Raw genomic sequence first — 18,140 nt, 5'->3', positions numbered from 1 at the left:
TTGGGATGTCATTCATCAGCAATGCTGGCGGATAGAGCTTGATCAGTTGGTCCAGTATCCTATACTGCGTTGATCTCCATCCCTGGATTTCAGTATGCTGCCTTGGTAGATCCCGTTCAGGGACTTCTTGCTCATCAAACATGTTCAGATGTTTCAGGTTCTTACAAGTATGATGCTTTTATTCTCACCACTCCCTAGTTTATGAAGTCTTCTCCTTCGCGACTTCACCTGGGAATTTTTGGAAGAAAACGACAACATAATCATCAAAAGCAGTTCAAGAAAGATCGCTTATTTAAACATGAAGCCAGATCAACAAATCGTCTCGTAATCTTCCTTTGTAGTAGTAGTAGTATGCAGAGTGTTTTTTTCAAAGAAGGGAATAAGAAATCTCAGCTTCAACATAGCAAATAAGTTCTTCATGTCGTCAACTTTGTAGAATGATTATTCAAAGAATGAAGGAATGAAATCACTTGGACGATAGCTTAAGAATGAGTAGATAATTTTAGGACAATTCAACTGTGAACAAATATTCAATATTTTCCCAACCGGGGAAAAAAGAGAGGAGAAATTCAAAGTTTGCCGGCCCCAAGCATCAAAGAAAACAAACATGGGATCATTTAAAAAGAAAACATAATCAATCAACATAGACAGAACCCTAATCTAAAGCAAAGAAGAGGAACAAAATTGATAAGTATGACTATAGCAAACCTCTTTTAATGAAATAAATCACCCGAACTTATCCCGAAGACTATAGGAACCCTACCCTCACAGCTACTAAAATCGAAGGTAAAGGCTTAAAAATCAAGAGACGGCAAGACAGAAACCTTTTTGCCTCTCAGAAATTGAGACGCCCTTTGCGATGTTCAAGAACGCGGCTGAGCAGAGAACGGAAGCTGCAAACGCGAAAATCCCGAAACCGATCATCAAAGAGATGCCGGCGATGAACAAGTCAAATAAGCATTGGAGATTAATACCCAGCATCTTCCACACCTCTACTATTGAGAAGAAGGAGATCTCGATTGCACGAACTTCTACTTGGGGATCTGGCCGTCTGAGAAAATGAGAACACGGAGCCGGTGCCGAAACGGATCGCACGTTTCTGTTTCTGTGCTTCTTATTCTCTCGAACTCACGAGGCGACTCAAAGAATTGAGGCAGTCGGGACAAGGCAAGTGTGACATGAGGCATCATTGTATCGGAAAGCAAGCGACTCTGTCTGAGTCGAATCGTGTAAACTTGATGACTGAACAAAGAAAATTGGAAAACATCATAATACAAATAAAAAAAATTAAAACCGGATTTAGCACTCCGACAAGTAGGGGTGGGATCCTATGTTTGAGTCGAGCTTAATTTAAATATTTCAAGCCGAGCTTCAAGTTGAACCTTGTCTCGAGCCTAAAATTGTTATCGAGTTCGAACCCAAAAATTTTAACCGAGCTCGAGCTTCAATATATATTTAAATTTTTTTAAAAATATATATATAAAATAAATTGTATATAAAATTATGTATATATTTTATATAAAATTGGGTACGACCTCTACATAAAATTGGGCATAACCTATATATATAATACATGTATAAGATTGGGTATGACCTCTACTTAAAATTGAACATAATCTATGTATATAATACTTATATAAAATTCGGCATAACCTCTACTTAAAATTGGGCATAATTTATATACATAATACCTGCATAAACACTCCATAAACACTCCATAAAAATGTCTATACATTCCATAAACACCCCATGAAATTGTTTATATACTCCATAAATTGTCTAAACACACCATACAATGCATAACATTATGAATAAATTCCCTACAATAATCAAACATAACAAAATTAAATGAAATATCACTATTAATTTACAATCTCCCAAATAAAAATTATAAAACCTTTAAATAAAATCCTATTACTATTAGAGACTTACTAGAAAATTACAAGAAATATTTTAAATTTTTTTATGAAAGTTAAATGAATCTCTTATTACCTTTTCTAAGGAAATAAATAATAATTAATAATTAATATAATATATTATTATACTTATTGATAAATTTTTAATCAAATAAAACGTCAAACACAAAATTGGGATTATATCATCAACTGTCAAATACTTATTCAAAATTTTTCTATATGGTTTTCTAGCCCATCTTGGCAAGAAAATCTTACTTAGAAAATTATATGATTTTTTAACAAGAATTTATAATTAGAAAAATATTCTCAAAAAAAACATGAGGTGCTAATTGTCCCTATATTTCTATTAATTTTTTTTTAACATTTATTGAAAAAACCACTAATAGTTTCTAGAAACGTATTTCTACTAAAATATCTTTTCAATTTCTTCAAAAACCATGAGGAAAGGACAAAGAGTTTTTTTTCTTCCTTGTTTATGATCTCGCACGTAGGGGTGGCTTCAAATAAATTATATATAAAATTATGCATACATTTAAAAAAAATAATGAGGTTCAGGATTGAATTTCAATAATAGATTAAAATGCACCAATATTAATATTTTTTACTCCAATTGTTGTCTAGTTTGTTTTGTAATTTTTGAATCTGGCTATAAATTTACTATAGCCTCCTTAGTGCCCGCCCCTAGATGAAAATTTATATTTTAGGAAAAACTATAAATATTTTACTATGATACATATTCCCAAAAAAATCTTTAAATAAAATCCTATTACTATTAATGACTTATTAGAAAATTACAAGAAATATTTTAAAATTTTCTTAGGAAAGTTAAATGGACCTTTTATTGCCTCTTCTAGGGATATAAATAAAAATTATTAAACAATCAAATATATTATTATACTTATCGATACATTTTTAATCAAATAAAATGTCAAACACAAAATTGCAATGAGAATTGCTTCATGCTAAAAGTATTACAACATCAACTGTTATATACTTTATTTAAAAAACATGAGACATCATATAAACTTATTTTTATAAAATATATTTTTAATTTTTTCAAGAGCTATGAGGAAGGAGAGTTTAAGGAATTTTTTTTTTTGTTTTTTTTACTTTATGATCTCGCACGTGCAAAATCATTTTCGCACGGGGGAGGGGGGAGATTATTTATCCCCTAAACTTACTGGTTCAGGTTTTCCATCGAGACAACGCGGAGGGAAGGGGGTTACAATGTTGGGGAGGACCTGTCATCGGGGATGACGACTGTGACGGCGGTGACAACGAAAATAGTGGTGACGGTGAGGAGGGGAAAAAATCAGAGGAAGAAATCAAACGGATGGCCACAAAGGTGGCCGGAGAGCCGCTGTCGACGGTGGTAAGAGGCGGTGACAACAACCGACGAGGCGAGGAAAATTTTTCCCCCTTCAATCTCGCTCTCGCTCCCGCTCCCCCTATCCCGACCCGACTGATCCCGACTCACCTCGAGCCGGCTCGCAAGCCGACGAACCGAACCTGACTTGAGCTCGGCTCATTAAGGTAATAACAAATTGAACCGAGCCGGCACCGAGCCAAACTACCGGCAATGCAATCCGATTCAGTTAGACCCAGGTTAGCCATCAATTGACCCAATGACGTCCAATGACGTCATTATTTAAGAAATCAAATGAAAAATAAATAAAAAAAATTAAAATGTGGCTCGAGTTTGAACTCTGATTGAACTCGGCTTCCGGGCCGTCCGAAACGCAAAATAACATATGTGCCGGCTCGGAGTACTCAGATCCTGAAAAGATCAGTTCTCCGTTGATAGTATCTTTCCATTGTTTACTTGTCTGTCCACGGCATTCACGGTGAAATTCAGAGATGAAGTGGCTGCAATTCCGGTACGGTAGATCTGAAAAACAGGAATAAAGTCGGTGCGAATAGGATCAAAACCATTAAATATGGTTGGGGCACTTTCTTCCAGTTGGAAGTCGAAACTCGAGAGCCTTGATTACGATTACCAGGAAAGTAAAACGAAAAGCGCTAGACATTCACATTAGCACATGGCTGTCGCCATCTCTGGCTTCTGGGAGAATTGCCTCTCTCTCGTTCGTCCATAATTCCTCGCTGTCGGCGTACGGTGAAAAAAATGGGGAACTGATATCTATCGTTCTGGGTGTAAGATCTGATGAAAGGGTTATGCGGAAAATCTTCCCCTTCCTCGCCGCGCCGCGGAGGCTCAGTGCTGGACTGAGAGCTGATGCGTCTCGTCTCTCCGTAATTTCCTCGAACGGCTCCTCTGCGCATTGACCTAAATACGGGAGAGCACTGCTATCAATCTAGAGATGGGTACCGCCGCTCGCAGCAGCCGGGGCTCCACCTTCCGCAACTTCTTTACCTATCGGGTCTTTGTCTCCGCTTTGTTCACGCTTCTCTTCCTGGCTGCCGTCTCCGTCGTCCTTACGACCAACCCCGCCTCCATCCAACAGGTGAGCGCTATGTTCCTCGGTTTCTTTCGGCAATCTATCGAATTTCGATTCTTGTTTTTGGATTTTCTGACAACCCATTTATTGTTTTGCCCTACAGAGTCCAAATTCAGGGACTGTTCCCGCCTATGTTAGTCGTACATTCCTGGCCCTCAAATCGAATCCACTGAAGACGAGACTGGATCTTATTTACAAACAAGCCACTGACCATATCGCGTTAGTGAATGCTTACACTGCTTATGCTCGGAAATTGAAGCTCGAAAACTCTAAACAGCTTAAGACCTTCGAGGATCTTGTGCGAGATTTTTCCGATCTTACCTCTCGACCAGCCTACAAGCAAGCTTTGATTGATACAGATGCTCCGATTGACGAAGACGTGCTTCGCCAATTTGAGAAGGATGCCAAAGAACGGATCAAGGTTGCTCGCCAGCTGGTTGTGGAAACTAAAGAATCTTTTGATAACCAACTCAAAATCCAGAAATTGAAGGATACCATCTTCGCTGTTAATGAGCAGTTAACCAAAGCTAAAAAGCACGGCGCGGTTTCGAGCTTAATTTCAGCCAAGTCTATCCCCAAAAGTCTGCATTGCATTGCCATGCGATTGGTCAATGAGCTAATCGCCCATCCGGAGGAGTACGTTGAGGAGAAGCATCAAGCTTTCGAGGATCCCTCGCTTTACCATTATGCCATCTTCTCCGATAATGTGATTGCAGCGTCGGTAGTGGTAAATTCCTGTGCTCGGAACACGCTCGAACCGACGAAGCATGTATTCCACATCGTGACCAACCGGATGATGGTTGCGGCCATGCGAGTGTGGTTCAAGATGCGTCCTATCCTTGGCGGCGCTCTTGTAGAAGTTAAGGCCATGGAGGATTTTGATCTGTTTGATTCATCTCGTTTGCGGTCGTTGGACCACATGGTATTTTATCTACCAGAGATGTACCCGAATTTGCACCAGATCTTGTATTTGGATGATGATGTCGTCGTACAGAGGGACTTGACAAGGCTTTGGCGGATTAATATGGAAGGCAAGGTTAATGGGGCTGTTGAAATCTGCTTTGGACCATTTCATCGGTTTGGGCATTACTTGAATTTTTCCCATCCGGTTATTAGAGAAAGGTTTATTCCAAAAGCTTGTGCGTGGGCGTTTGGGATGAACTTGTTTAATTTGGATGCATGGAGGAGGGAGATGAGCACTGATCAGTACCGTTACTGGATGAACATGGTGAGACCCATTTCCATTTATTTTGTTACTGGTTTCAAAATGATGCAACATATGACAGACATTTCATAGGTTTATTCAGACGTTTATACACATAAATCAAACATCTGACATGGGTATTAGGGCAAAAGATAAGCCATGACATTAGCCTGCGTGGCAAGATGACCTCACTGTCATTTCTTTGCTTTTCTTTGGTGTTAGGTAATTTGAATTCTATGATTTCTTCTAACTTGCTTCATAAAATAATAATACTACTACTAATAATAATTACTGCTAACTATTTGTTGTCTATTTGCTTGTGGAAGCCAATCAATGTGCAGATGAGTGCTAGACTGAGTGTTCTGATTCTACTTTACGGCCTTGGATTTACCAGTTTAACAAAATTTGTGGTTATCTGTTGTTGGTATTCCTTGCACTGCACTTTGTTTGCCAAACCTAGCAAACTTGTTTCCGTTCCATCGCCGTATATTTTCCTAAAATCTTGTTTGTTGAATAATAATGATCCCATGGTTCTTGTTAGAGAATAAGAAATCTCTCTGATACCTTGTTGAAGCTTTTAGTCTCCATATTTTATAAGATTCTTATAGAAAACAAAAAAAAGAAGAGATAAGTTCCTGTTTTAGAGGTTGAGACCACAGTGAAGAGAATATGGAAGAGGAGAGAGAAAGAGGAATTGAGACAGCGAGAGTAAACACAAGAGAGAAAAGCAAGTGATTAATCCTTGTAACTGCTCGACCCCTATTGCTTATTTTAAGTCTCTGTTTTCTTAGTGACAAAACTGCTCTTCACTTGATAAAAGAGTGAGGCATTCTAGTGCTAAAATTTTTTTACTGAAAATGCAGAAGAAAACAAGTTTTTAACTTCTTATTCTCTAACATTTCTCAATCTAGATGTATGGGTTCCATTTGCTTCCATACCAGTACGATGGTTTGACTTTTGCAGAAAATAAGTTACAGTTCAATTTAGATTCGACTTTGTAAAATATGAATTTCTGTTATTCCTTTGGTATAGACATTTGCTTCAAATATCAAACCGTGTTTTTTTTTTTTTACAATGATGAGAAAAAGGATTCTGTTAAGAAGGCTTCTGAGAGAGGCAAGAGTGCAAATGCATGGAGCATACTGAGGAAGTAAAAAACACAGAAAAAAGATTCCCCCATAGAAGTGTGAGGGACTATAGAGGGGACTGAGATTCCTATAGTGAGGTGCATCCAGGAAACCCCCTCCCTAGCCAAAGAGTCTGCGATACTAATGACTCTTCTATACTGATGACATTTCTATTTATACATAGGTTCTCAATTTCATAAAAGAGTATTAAACAACGGCTAAGACGGTACTTTTTCCCACTCGCCTAGCTAATGACGACTGAGGGATTCCCTTCAACTGTTAAAGGTGTGGTGAATCTTCCCATATAGAGTCAAATCTTCCTACGTGATTCTGGTTTTTAAGTCAGTGTTTATAAGAAATCGTGTATGCATGGTCTTAAACAATTTCTGTTGAACATCCTTTCTTTATTCTTCAATTGTTGTTTTACTGTGAAAGATGGAGAATATGTCTGACTGTAACCATTTCAAAAGTTCACCTTTTTTCTGTTTTAATTTTGCCAGTTTGACTCAAGTTCAATTGTTAAATATTTGAAATTCCTGGTTTACTTAAAATTTTGCAGAAGTGTAGCAATTTCTGATATTTTTCCTAAAAACGGACCTATCGAAAACTTGTCATTTAGGATGAATTATGTTTTTTGGGATTGTAAATTCAAGTCTACACCTAACTGAAGTCACTGTAATATTTTTTTGTATGTTGCATACAATACACTCTTGATTTGTCCGCATGCTCTCTATGATTTATTGATGGGTTAAGGTGCAGTGAAGATTGCCCTTAGAATTTTATTGAGGATGTTCACATTCAAATAATTATATCAGGCGATATAAAAAAATTCCTTTCAATATGAAAAATCTTCTAAGGACTAGTTTGTAATTGATGAAGTCCTTATATATGATTGGCAACTAGAATTATTTAATGAGTGGGCTAAGGACATCCTGCCTGTGAAGGATATAAATATGAACTGTCTCATACATACTACAGTTCAACAGGTATTATCCAACATTTTTTGGCCTACTAACAAGTACTTGTTGTTTGCTTTGTCTGTCTGCTGTTTGCTAATTATGAGTTGCCTCTTTTGTTGTTATGATGACTTGTTTCCGGAAAATTTTTAATACATGTTCTGGTTCTCACAGAATTCTAATTTTCAAATGTTTCTACTTGATGAATTTTTCAGAATGAGAATAACACACTGTGGAAGACTGGTAGACTTCCACTGGGCCTTGTGACTTTCTATGGGACAACTAAGCCACTGGATAAATCTTGGCATGTGATGGGCTTGGGCTACAATCCTAGCATAAGCATGGATGACATCAAGCAGGCTGCAGTCATACATTTCAATGGAGACATGAAGCCATGGCTTGATATTGCAATGAACCAGTTCAAGGAACTTTGGACCAAGTATGTGGACAGCGATATGGAGTTCGTGCAGGCATGCAATTTTGGGCTTTAGGTGAAATATTTTTTGGATGGAGAAATGACAAAAGAGAGAGATTGAAGATATTCAAACTATGTGAGATTATGAGGTGCTTGGAACTGGTTGAAATTCTTTCGCACTATTATCAGTCAATTGAAATTACACGAATGAAACAAGTAAATTGTTTTGAGATGTGAATCGTAAGATTCACTGACAAGATGAGAAAAATGTAGAGTTTTTTAATGTTATTAACAGGTTTTTCAGCTTGTTTGGTTGTGGATTGAGGAATACAAGTAAAAATTTACTGCATTCATCCCAATGTCCGTTTTTGCGCTTCTTGTGATTCCTTCAGTAGTTTAACCATTATATATAAGGGTTCTGTTTTGTACTGATTATCTACCCAGGGGGAACTGATTGTAGTTTTGTTAGTGAGAAAAAAACTGAACTATGTCTGGTTAAGACAGACTTGGATACGAGTACCTATAAATACTGTGAACAAAGTCTGCTCTTAAGCCTACTGTATTTCAATATGAGTACATGGCTGGTATGATTGTTGACACAGGGAACTTATAATTTGCATTATTAGATTGCAGTCACCTTTTTTGGTTAAGAATCAAACTGGGAAATAATGCAAAAGAGAGTTGGCCTACTGTGCAGCCATATTCTGTTGTTGATCGAAGTTGCCTGTGAGTTTTCCTACCTGCTTGTAGATTTAGAGTTATACATGTTCAGTTGATGGCGTTCTTCTCATTTTGTCAAACTAATGTACAATTTTTTTTATCTTGTAATGCAGGTTGACACTTCACACAGCTAGTTAAACTTAAGAAGCTTATGTTTTGAATGCAGTGATGATGCCTCTGGAGTTTTGGTCAGTAGAGTACTCGTCACCTGTGCATGCTAAAAGCAGAGGAAACAGGCGTCTTGTGTGAGGAGGGTGCACATTGTGACGATGCGCCTCTGCTTTTTGCCCCTCATGTGAGTATTTGCTTGATGAATTCGACTTCCAGAGATACCACCACAAATATTTTTTCTCTATTAAATCATTTAAATATGCCCTTCATGCTAAGTGAGTGCTACTAACTGTGTTCTTATCTGTGATTCATCGAAAGAGACGAATGAAAGAGAAAGAAAATAAAGAAATAAGTGGGAGGCCATACTGTCTCTGGTATGAACGATAGCTTCAGGTGATGCTGTTTACCATCTTTTCTTCATGGACCTTCCCCTCCTGTTAGATGTTGTGAATGAAATCTTCGTTTCTTGTAGGCACAGAATGTGTCCGCCACAAGTAAATAGTGAGCTAAAATTTGTTTCAACATATCCATTTTCACCAGTGATTTCATCTGAATATTATGTTTTTTTGGTGTTGAAACAGCAGCATACTCAAAGAATCGGTTGTCCCACAGATTTAATAGTTTCAGGAAGCCAAAAATAGATACCTGAATATCAGGTCAAAGAAGTCCTGTTAATTGTATCTTGCAGAGTCAGCAATGCAAATTCCATCTCTAAAAAGATATGTCAGGGGCCATTCAAATAATTACTTTAGAACAAAAATATACATAGATGCTTGCGTGCAGTTCATAGATGATGTCAGGGAAGTAATACCTGAAGGCTGGTTTTATTAAAACAAAGATAAGTTTCAAGAATAAGTAACTCAGTTAAGTGACTTTTACCCCTGGCTTTAACATTTCATTGTGCCTGCACATCAAATAATGAAAGAAAAAAATGTTTGAGATAAATATTTGTGGAAGCTAATCAGTCTCATTCACCAATCACATTTTTCAAGTCTTGAGCTTTTTACCCTTTCTGTGTCTTTTGTCTGGATGATTTGCAACATATGTTAATGTGTACTGCATAAATCCTCCAATTCCCATATGCCTCGATCATTCACATTTACTAAGAACAACTTAACTAATAATATAATTGTTAGAAAATTTACTTAGAGGCATTTTGATCATTTTACCTTAGTATATGTTTTCTATTTTTATGGTTTCTTATTGTGTTTGTTTAGTTTGTCTATGGTCCAAATTTCATGTACATGTAGAATGAGAGATATAAGACCTTTTTGAGTTCTTCTCAAATCTTCTCTCTCCTCTCTATTTCTCTCTTATTTCTCTCAAATCTTCACTTTTGACAATTATGATAATAATAATAGCGACCACATACAAGTAAAGATACTCATCATCATCTTCATCATCTAGATATTGTACTCTTTTTACTGTTGGCGATACACCTTTGACAGGTCAATAATTCCTGTATCCATCAAGTCCTTTTGAGCAGAGAAATAACCTTTATTCCTTGTTATCCAGAGCTTCTTTGAGTTTATCCACTCTTTGTGACAGCCTTGGTGGGCTACAACCACCACCAATCACAATGCCCCCGCCTAAGGATAAAACAGAGGGAAGTTCAGGTATGGAAGAAAGAAGAGAAAAAGTTATTATTACATCACTAGAAGTAGTAGACCAGTGTAAACATTCAAAGCATCTTCAATTCTCCCTTGGTAATACATATTCTTACACTCACTAGTGCTTATGCATGTTCTAGTAGAGCTGATATTATAGTCACCAAGGTTGGTGATTTGGTGCTTTAGTCTCAGTAACAAAATAAGTCTGCGTTATTGTCCTCCTCTACTCGTGTCGATAGGATGCTCCTTTGAGGACATGGAGGCAATGGTAGAGGTAGTAGTAGTTGTCGTGGCAAAGATGGTGGTAGATGTCGAGGTTGAGATAGGACTTGTCACCATTGTAGCAAAGTGGGTCATGTTTTTGCTCAATGCTAGGAGTGGGCTACTAATAATGTAACTGGAGCACTAGAGGGTTCTGCTAGTGATATTACTTTCATTGGTGAATTATTGAAATTAGTTGAGAAGCGGAAAAGTGGATTGGCAGGCTCGAGTGGAGGTAGCTCTTCTACCACTCCAAATACTTAGTTTGCTCACTCAATTACGACTATTTTACAAGTCACTCTTGCTGGTAGCTAGGTAATTGATTCTAGTGCATCTCCACAGATGACACAAAATAAGTCTGTGTTTTCTTCTCATCCTTATTTTTCTTCTATTGTTGTGGTTATTCTTGCAGATAGGTCATAGTTTCAAGTTTATAGAGAAGGTGTTGTTCAAGTGTCGCCATCTATTTCACTGTCATACATGTATTATTTTTCTAAGTTTCCTATAAACTTGATGTCTATTAGTAAAATAACTTCTCAATTAAATTATTCCATTATTTTATATCCCTCATATTATGTTTTTCAATATAGTTTGCAATTGAAGAAAATGATTGGTATGACTTGTGAGAGAGGTAACCTTTGCAATCAAGATAATAGCAGCCCCCTTTGCAATCAATGTGGTTAGTTAGTTTAAGGAGTCGCCTCGTGCTGTCCATCATGATGTTGTCTGTAGGATCTTGAGGTACTTGAAACAATCATTAGGAAATAGATTAATTTAGTTACATGATAGAGTAAGAAGCAAAGTGCAGTAGCAAGGTCTAGTGCAGAAGCATAGTACATGTCAATGACGCATAAAACATCTAATTGATGTCGATAAAATAATTCATGGAGGATTGGCCTCTAAATTGCAATTTTGATGGACACAAGGTATGACAATTGTACAACAATTTTTTTTGCGAGTGTAATACAATTTGTCATGAAAGATCAAAACATATTGAAGTGGATTGTCATTTTATCCAAGACAATATATTGACTAGGAAACTGTCTACTTTATACATGATATTTTCAAACTCGTTTGTGAACCGGTTCGAGGTTAAGGATTTTCATATGCCAAAGCCGAAAAAGGTAATGAAGCCAACATACACAATCAATTACTGCAGATTCATGACAACAGAAAGAAAAAACTGGAGATTCGTGGGAACTCAAAAAAGAAAAAGAAAAAAAACTAAAAATATATTCGTTAAGGCTCTTCGATATCTTGTGTGTAAATGTAATCCTTGTGAATCATCATCTTTTTCATCATGCAGGCTTCACTATCCAGGTCTCTGCACTCGTCATTCTTGTCGTTGGACTGCCAATGGAACAGAAGGGAGAAGCGAACAGACTCAGAAAAATGTAAACTAGCAAATAAATTAAATTCTCAAGCAGTAAAACAAGAGGAAAAATTCTACCAGAGATGTCGGTGAAGGCGTAGACACTGTTGGATTTGGCGGGCCTGGTCTTGCGGCCGTGGAGGTGATCGCAGCTGTAGATAACAGAAGAAGAAGAAGAACACCAAGAGCTGGAACAGAGATAAACAGATTCCTCGCCATTGTAGGAGAGGTTGGATATTGGTGGCGGTGGACATAGAAGTTACTACTGAAGCTTTTATAGAGCCAGAGGGGAAGATAATATTTTCTGATATATTTACAGATAGAGCACGGGATCGCATGGAGAAACGAGGACACGGGCGACTGCATTGAAACCAATCAAAGGTCAACCACCCATTTCCACCACCTCGGTAGCCTCGCTGTTTAAGCATCATAGAGAAGCGTTCTCCTTTGTCCTCTCTTCTGCACTTTCACGGCTTCACCTGCTCCGACCCATAAAAGACAAGTGGCTTTCATCAATTTATTGCTGCTCTGTAATCGGAAGCAACTAAGCCAATCCTTTGCAAAGTCACCAGTCTTCTTCATCCATTATTTCATCTCCAGTCTATGACAGCCCCTTTTCGAAGCATTAAACCAAATTTGAGGTATTTACCATCATTAACCAGGCAATAAATCTGGTTTTTTATGTGATGCAGAAAAAAATGAAATGCAATGCATGGTCGAGTACATCGACAGGTTTAGAAATCCGAGGCCATTAAGTCCTCTTTGACTTGGTTATCAGACACAAAGCTCTCGACAGTTCCGAGTTTTGACTTCTAAGCTCCGGAAACCAATATTTATTTTCTTGACATGAGAATCGCTGATCAAAAGCTGCTAAATTGAGATCCGCTCAAGCTTCATTAGCAGACAGACAGAAGGTTCTATCCGCCCCATTCTCAATATATTACTAGCACCCTCCACTGTTACTCTGGCTTCCTCGTCTGACGAGCCTCGTTGGTGGCTAGTTTGATCCAGATGGGGTGAGTGCAGCTACGGCCTGGATTTCAGAAAAATGACGACAAGGGAGAACTACGACCGAGAGCTCATTAAAGGAAAGGCTATAGTTTATACACACTGTAATGGAAAGCAGACAATAAATGAAACCCAAAAACCTATGTAGCGGACTTTATGTGAGGAGAGAGCATAGTACGAGTTCATGACTGGTTTAGTTTTATCTCTCCTCTATTATAAATCTTACTTTAAACATAAACAAGTCGGCGTTTATGGAGTCAATGTGGTCGGTGGATTTTCTCGAGGTTGAAGACGATGGCATTTTACAGTAGTGTTTGATACTAAAAGGAGAATACAGTTGGCATTAGATTGGAATCCATACTTCCATTCAAGCAGCTTATCAATTAATCACATGAATACTAATATGCACAGCCTTACTTAAGAACAACCAATCTTATTTCCAACAAATCTCAGATTGAGTTGAAAACTAACACAATCTTTCCTTGACATGTTATTGGCTATTGATAATCTAATGCTCCTTAAGCTAATGGTTACTAAAGTGCTATTTTATATAAGATTTTGATTTCTATAGAAATTTCAAGCCTGCATAAACTGATCGAGAATTGGTATATGAGGTTGAGTGTTGAAGTCTTCATGGAATTAATCCACAAAACCAAGTCTCGTATAATAAATCTCCAAAATGACATGAACTTCAAATTTGGAGTTCGATTTGCTCAATTTATATGCCACGAGATATTACGTTGATTTTCATTTAGTATATAACGTCGCTCAGAGAATGCCCTCCTTGCTCGAAGATCAAAAGACCTTGGTACCCAAATCTGTTTGGATCCCATTGTCTCAACATTTGAAGACAAATTTAGGCTTCCCTTGCCCAAATTTGCTTCTCACATTCAACTTTGATTTTCTAGTTGAGCACTCAAATACATAATGGCTAATGGTTTCACATTTTATAACAAACATCATTATGCATTGGTGACGTTTATTTTATAAGAACTATTATATTTTCTATCTTTTATAGTCTCATGGACCTTAGTTCCAAATCCCGCTTTTATTAAATTTTTGTTTAATTATTCTAATTTATTTGGTGAAGTCACTTTTCCTAAAGTTAATTTCCCTAAAGCATTAGATAAGTTCGAGACTTTTTCTTTCAGTTACCCATTTATAGTAAGTATGAAAATCCAACTTACTCAAGAGAAGTAGACCGGAACTACCTCTGACATGTTTTAGATATTTCCTTGGAAAAACCTTATATATAGGCACTAATAAGATTTTATTTGAAGTTTTTGGAAATATGTATCTTACGAAAAATATTTATAGCTTTTTCATGGATATAAATTTCCAACCAAGGGCGTTAACGGGGCCATAAAATTTCCAAAAACTTGATATGTAATTTCCTTTTATAATAGTATGCCCTAACCTAATAATCTGTCACACTCTCAAAATGTCACATATATTGCACATTATACGTTACTTTGTGTCCATAATATTTCCCTCAAAATATAAATCATAAAATATTTTAACATAACGTTGATATGCCCACTACTGTTTAAAACAAGGAAAATATGACCATGGACTCAAAAGGGCCGACTCGCAGGCATCATTTTGAGGCGAAGTCCGAAACGACTGGATTCCTGGGCTCCATTATTTCAAACGCGGGACAGCATTACAGCATATAGAAGTCTGGTCGTGGTCAGGTCTACCGGAATATTTCCAGTCCCTCTCTAGATTTCTAAGATGGCTCTGCCCCCCTCTCCAAGTCCGTCTCCTACTGATGCAGTCGGCCCCTCCCCGTCAGAGAAGACCGCTACAAACCCTCAAAGGACGTTGCAGGTACCTCTTCCTTTCTCTCTTTCTCTTCTTATTTTCCCGCCAATCTCACACCCAAAAACATGAATGCTAGTCCTTTCTTTCTGTAAGTTCAAATTATGGCATTTCCTTATCGTTGAAGTTTGTGGATACCTCAAAGGTGTTTCCTTCTGCTCTTTGGTTTTTCTGCTTCTGCTCATATGCTGGTTATGTTACTTTTTGTTCTCTTTGTGACCTTTCCTCCGCGTGAGAGTACTGATTGAGGTGTTTTAGTTTTCAAGGGTACTGTGCCGGATGACGTAGCAGTGAGTGACGCCTCTGAATGCGACGGTGACGAATTGCTGAATATTGTTATGTGGGTTCTCTTTGCCGGTCTCTTTTGTGAGCTCTATTTGTTTGGTGTTGCTCAGATCATCTTATTTTACAGTCTTGAGGTTGTCGGTTTGTTTGTTCTTCAGATGTCGCCTTGTCCAGCCAGATATTTTAACGAGTTTTGAAACCTTTTAATCAATAGATCTATCCAGCTTTTTATTTTCTATGGACATTCTGCGGATTTTCCACAAGGAGAAGAAAGAATGGAACTATAAGTTACAAATTTTCTAGGAAGGCTATATGGCCAGTCATTTTCTCTCATACTTGTTCTCTTGTTGAAAGTATAAATGAAATGGAATTGGAATAATAAGTGGATATTGACTAGGTCGTGAATTGGCTGCAGATAGTTTCCACTCGTATTCAGGTGGTTTATAATTGGAAAGTTCTAATTTCAATTTTAGAGGCAAAAACTGCTACAATAATCTCTTTGTATCATCATAATGTGAGCCACTTACTGACTATGTGGGGATTGGCTAATTGACGTCGGTGGGCTAACATGTGAGTATTCTGCTTGGTAGTTTCTTGGTCTGATCAATTAAATGCTAGCTGTGAAGCTGGAAAATGTGAATTATTTTTAGTGTTTTTGTAAGATTTCTTGGTCTATCTAATGGACAATATAAATGAAGTACAATCTCATGAACAGTGGATAATCTGCAACACGGAACAACTGTCTGAGATTGCTTTCTGATCAAGTCAAACGTGGCCCGCCCCATTTCTCCCCCTTTCTCCATGTAATTCACAGTGAGTCAGAACCGTAACAGTAACATCTTAACTGAGATACTGCTTTCATAACAAAAAGGTTAACTGAAATACAGTTGGTTTTTGTCGCTAAGCATGGATTTTTCAACCAATTGTTCTCTCTGTAATTATTTGTGTATTTATTTTTCAATTTTTTTGCATTGAAAGAATTCAGTAGGGCTGTTCTCCGTGAATGAGCACTGGAATGTTAACAGCATCAAAACTTTGTTAGCTTTATTCTTGTTCACAGTACATCATCCACTCCTAGTGCTTTTTGGGTTAGTAAGAAATGATTTTTTTTACTCTTGTTTCACCTAGGGACTCAGATGCTGGTGACCTTGTAGCAAAGTACAACAAATATCATGCTGATTATGTACGTCGAATTGAAGCTAAATACTTCTCTAGGAAGGCTTTCAATGGAGGTAAACACCATCCTTTCTTTCTATAAACACTTCAATGAAGAGCTTCATTTTGGCTACAATCGTGATTGTGTTTCTAGTGGAATCATCATACAATTTAATTGAACACATGTGCCAATCAGAATAAAGAAGCTCCATTATTAAAAAGTGGAGCAACCATTTAGCAAGACAAAGAAAAGCTAATGATGTTACAAATTAATGAGTCCTGAATCTATGGCTCCCTCTTGGCATCCAGAAGAAGAAAAATCAATGGCTACCTCTAATCCTACGAGGTCTGGCTCATACTTCCTCAGATTACTGTACCAAATTTATCATTAGTGTTTTATGAATTGTTCTGAAATGGAAGCCACTGGATGGTCATAATAAACTAGCAACCAGATTGGCAGATGATTCCTTCCTAATGATTTCTTGTTTTAAATGGAGTGTTAGAAGTGGGAACTGCACATACTTGAAACTAGGTCATTTATATGCTTAAACTCAGAAAGAACTGTTAGTCATAATGTGTGAACTGATCAGGTTTTCAATGAAGAAGACAATGTCCGCTTTCTGTTCACTCCGTTGAAAAGCCTTATTACTTACCAGTTCAATAATGTCATAAGAAGGTTTATGCCAGTTCACACTTTGCATGTCTCATAGGTGAAGAAAAAGATCACTTTGATAAGTTGAAGAAGCACCTTGTGTAGGACGGGGCTCATGAAAGAGAAATAGGTCCTAGAGCAAGTAATCAAGTTTTTTATATTCCTCATGGTAGCTTCATTTATTAGATGTCCCATTGTCTCTGTTATGCTGGTAACTGTATTACCTAAATTGACCTAAAAACTTTTGATATTTGATTGTTATTTTTTACTTGATACTTTCCTTCCAATTTATCCTCTCCTTTTTGCAAAAAAAATTCATATTTTGCATGGTTAGGCAGTATATTTGACGAGGAAACAAAGGTAGAGAATGAAGTTATAAAGTCAAGCAGGTAACTACCCATTTCAGATCTTGTTCACTTCTGAATTTTTGCAACATTCCCATTCTCTGAGTCTCTTTCTCTATTTGCTTTCAGGTGGCATTGCACAAAGTCATTTATAGACCCAGTTCAAAGTTGTGAAGATCAAAGTAGGTCGTCCCCATCAGTAGCTGAAGCCTCCTCCAATACGCCAAACAGGAAAACCCTGTCCAAGAAGAGCAGTTAATGCAACTGCTAATTATCACCTGGTGGACCTTACAAATGGTTACTTGTAACTAGTAGCTTCACCCTGGATTACTTTTTATCAACCGATTGTAGATGTTAATAGTTATCTCACAGATGCCTGGCTTTTGTAACATTCAAACACTTAATAGCAGAAAACTTACGTTTACACATTAAAATTGAGGCTTTCGTGGCACTTGAGGAAAGAACACTGTAGGAAACAAGGAGAAGAGAAAAAGAAATTGGCAAGAATCCAAGTAACAAATAGAGTTTCTTTTTCCCTAGTATTTTGGTGTGGTGAAATTCAATGGGGAAAAGACTAGAAACAGGTCTTCGGAGGCTATTCTGAAATGGCGACTCTCAAGAGCCAATACCTTTACAAAGCCATTCCTAACTATTCTTGTGATATTGGTGGATGAAACGAGTTTGGAGGCATGAAATGGTTTTCCTTCAGATTATTTGCTCCCAC

At 37.3% G+C, this 18,140-nt stretch overlaps 3 protein-coding genes across 4 annotated transcripts; 2 read left to right on the top strand and 1 right to left on the bottom strand.

Annotated features, from left to right (window-relative positions):
- Positions 1-73: 73 nt before the first annotated feature.
- On the bottom strand, positions 74-1,143 carry LOC137936918 (uncharacterized). Its single transcript, XM_068781885.1, has 2 exons — positions 825-1,143; positions 74-228 (listed from the first exon to the last, which is right to left on the bottom strand). Exons 1-2 carry the CDS (start codon positions 979-981, stop codon positions 200-202), a joined length of 186 nt encoding a protein of 61 aa, XP_068637986.1. The 5' UTR covers positions 982-1,143; the 3' UTR covers positions 74-199.
- A 2,618-nt stretch (positions 1,144-3,761) lies between these two features.
- On the top strand, positions 3,762-13,334 carry LOC137936070 (probable galacturonosyltransferase 9). Of its 2 annotated transcripts, XM_068780599.1 has the most exons (6): positions 3,762-4,381; positions 4,479-5,603; positions 7,878-8,803; positions 8,911-9,301; positions 10,424-10,524; positions 12,086-13,334. In XM_068780599.1, the coding sequence occupies exons 1-3, from the start codon at positions 4,238-4,240 to the stop codon at positions 8,151-8,153; spliced, it is 1,545 nt and encodes a 514-aa protein (XP_068636700.1). In that variant the 5' UTR covers positions 3,762-4,237; the 3' UTR covers positions 8,154-8,803; positions 8,911-9,301; positions 10,424-10,524; positions 12,086-13,334. The 2 variants fall into 2 exon arrangements, with proteins under 2 accessions (XP_068636700.1, XP_068636699.1); XM_068780598.1 differs by lacking the exon at positions 12,086-13,334 and having other exon boundaries at positions 10,424-11,291.
- Positions 13,335-14,864: 1,530 nt separating this feature from the next.
- Positions 14,865-17,959, top strand: LOC137937688 (uncharacterized). The gene is made up of 5 exons (XM_068782809.1): positions 14,865-14,989; positions 15,247-15,320; positions 16,394-16,497; positions 17,407-17,461; positions 17,546-17,959. The coding sequence occupies exons 1-5, from the start codon at positions 14,894-14,896 to the stop codon at positions 17,673-17,675; spliced, it is 459 nt and encodes a 152-aa protein (XP_068638910.1). The 5' UTR covers positions 14,865-14,893; the 3' UTR covers positions 17,676-17,959.
- The last annotated feature ends 181 nt before the right edge of the window (positions 17,960-18,140 follow it).

This window comes from Aristolochia californica, unplaced genomic scaffold, assembly GCF_029961685.1.
Source record: "Aristolochia californica isolate CCGP_79_NKW_82.1479 unplaced genomic scaffold, dmAriCali1.0.hap1 SCAF_7, whole genome shotgun sequence".
Classification (NCBI taxonomy): Eukaryota; Viridiplantae; Streptophyta; class Magnoliopsida; order Piperales; family Aristolochiaceae; genus Aristolochia; species Aristolochia californica.
The sequence above is the reverse complement of the archived record's forward strand: the minus strand, read 5'-3'. Positions and strand labels throughout refer to the sequence as shown.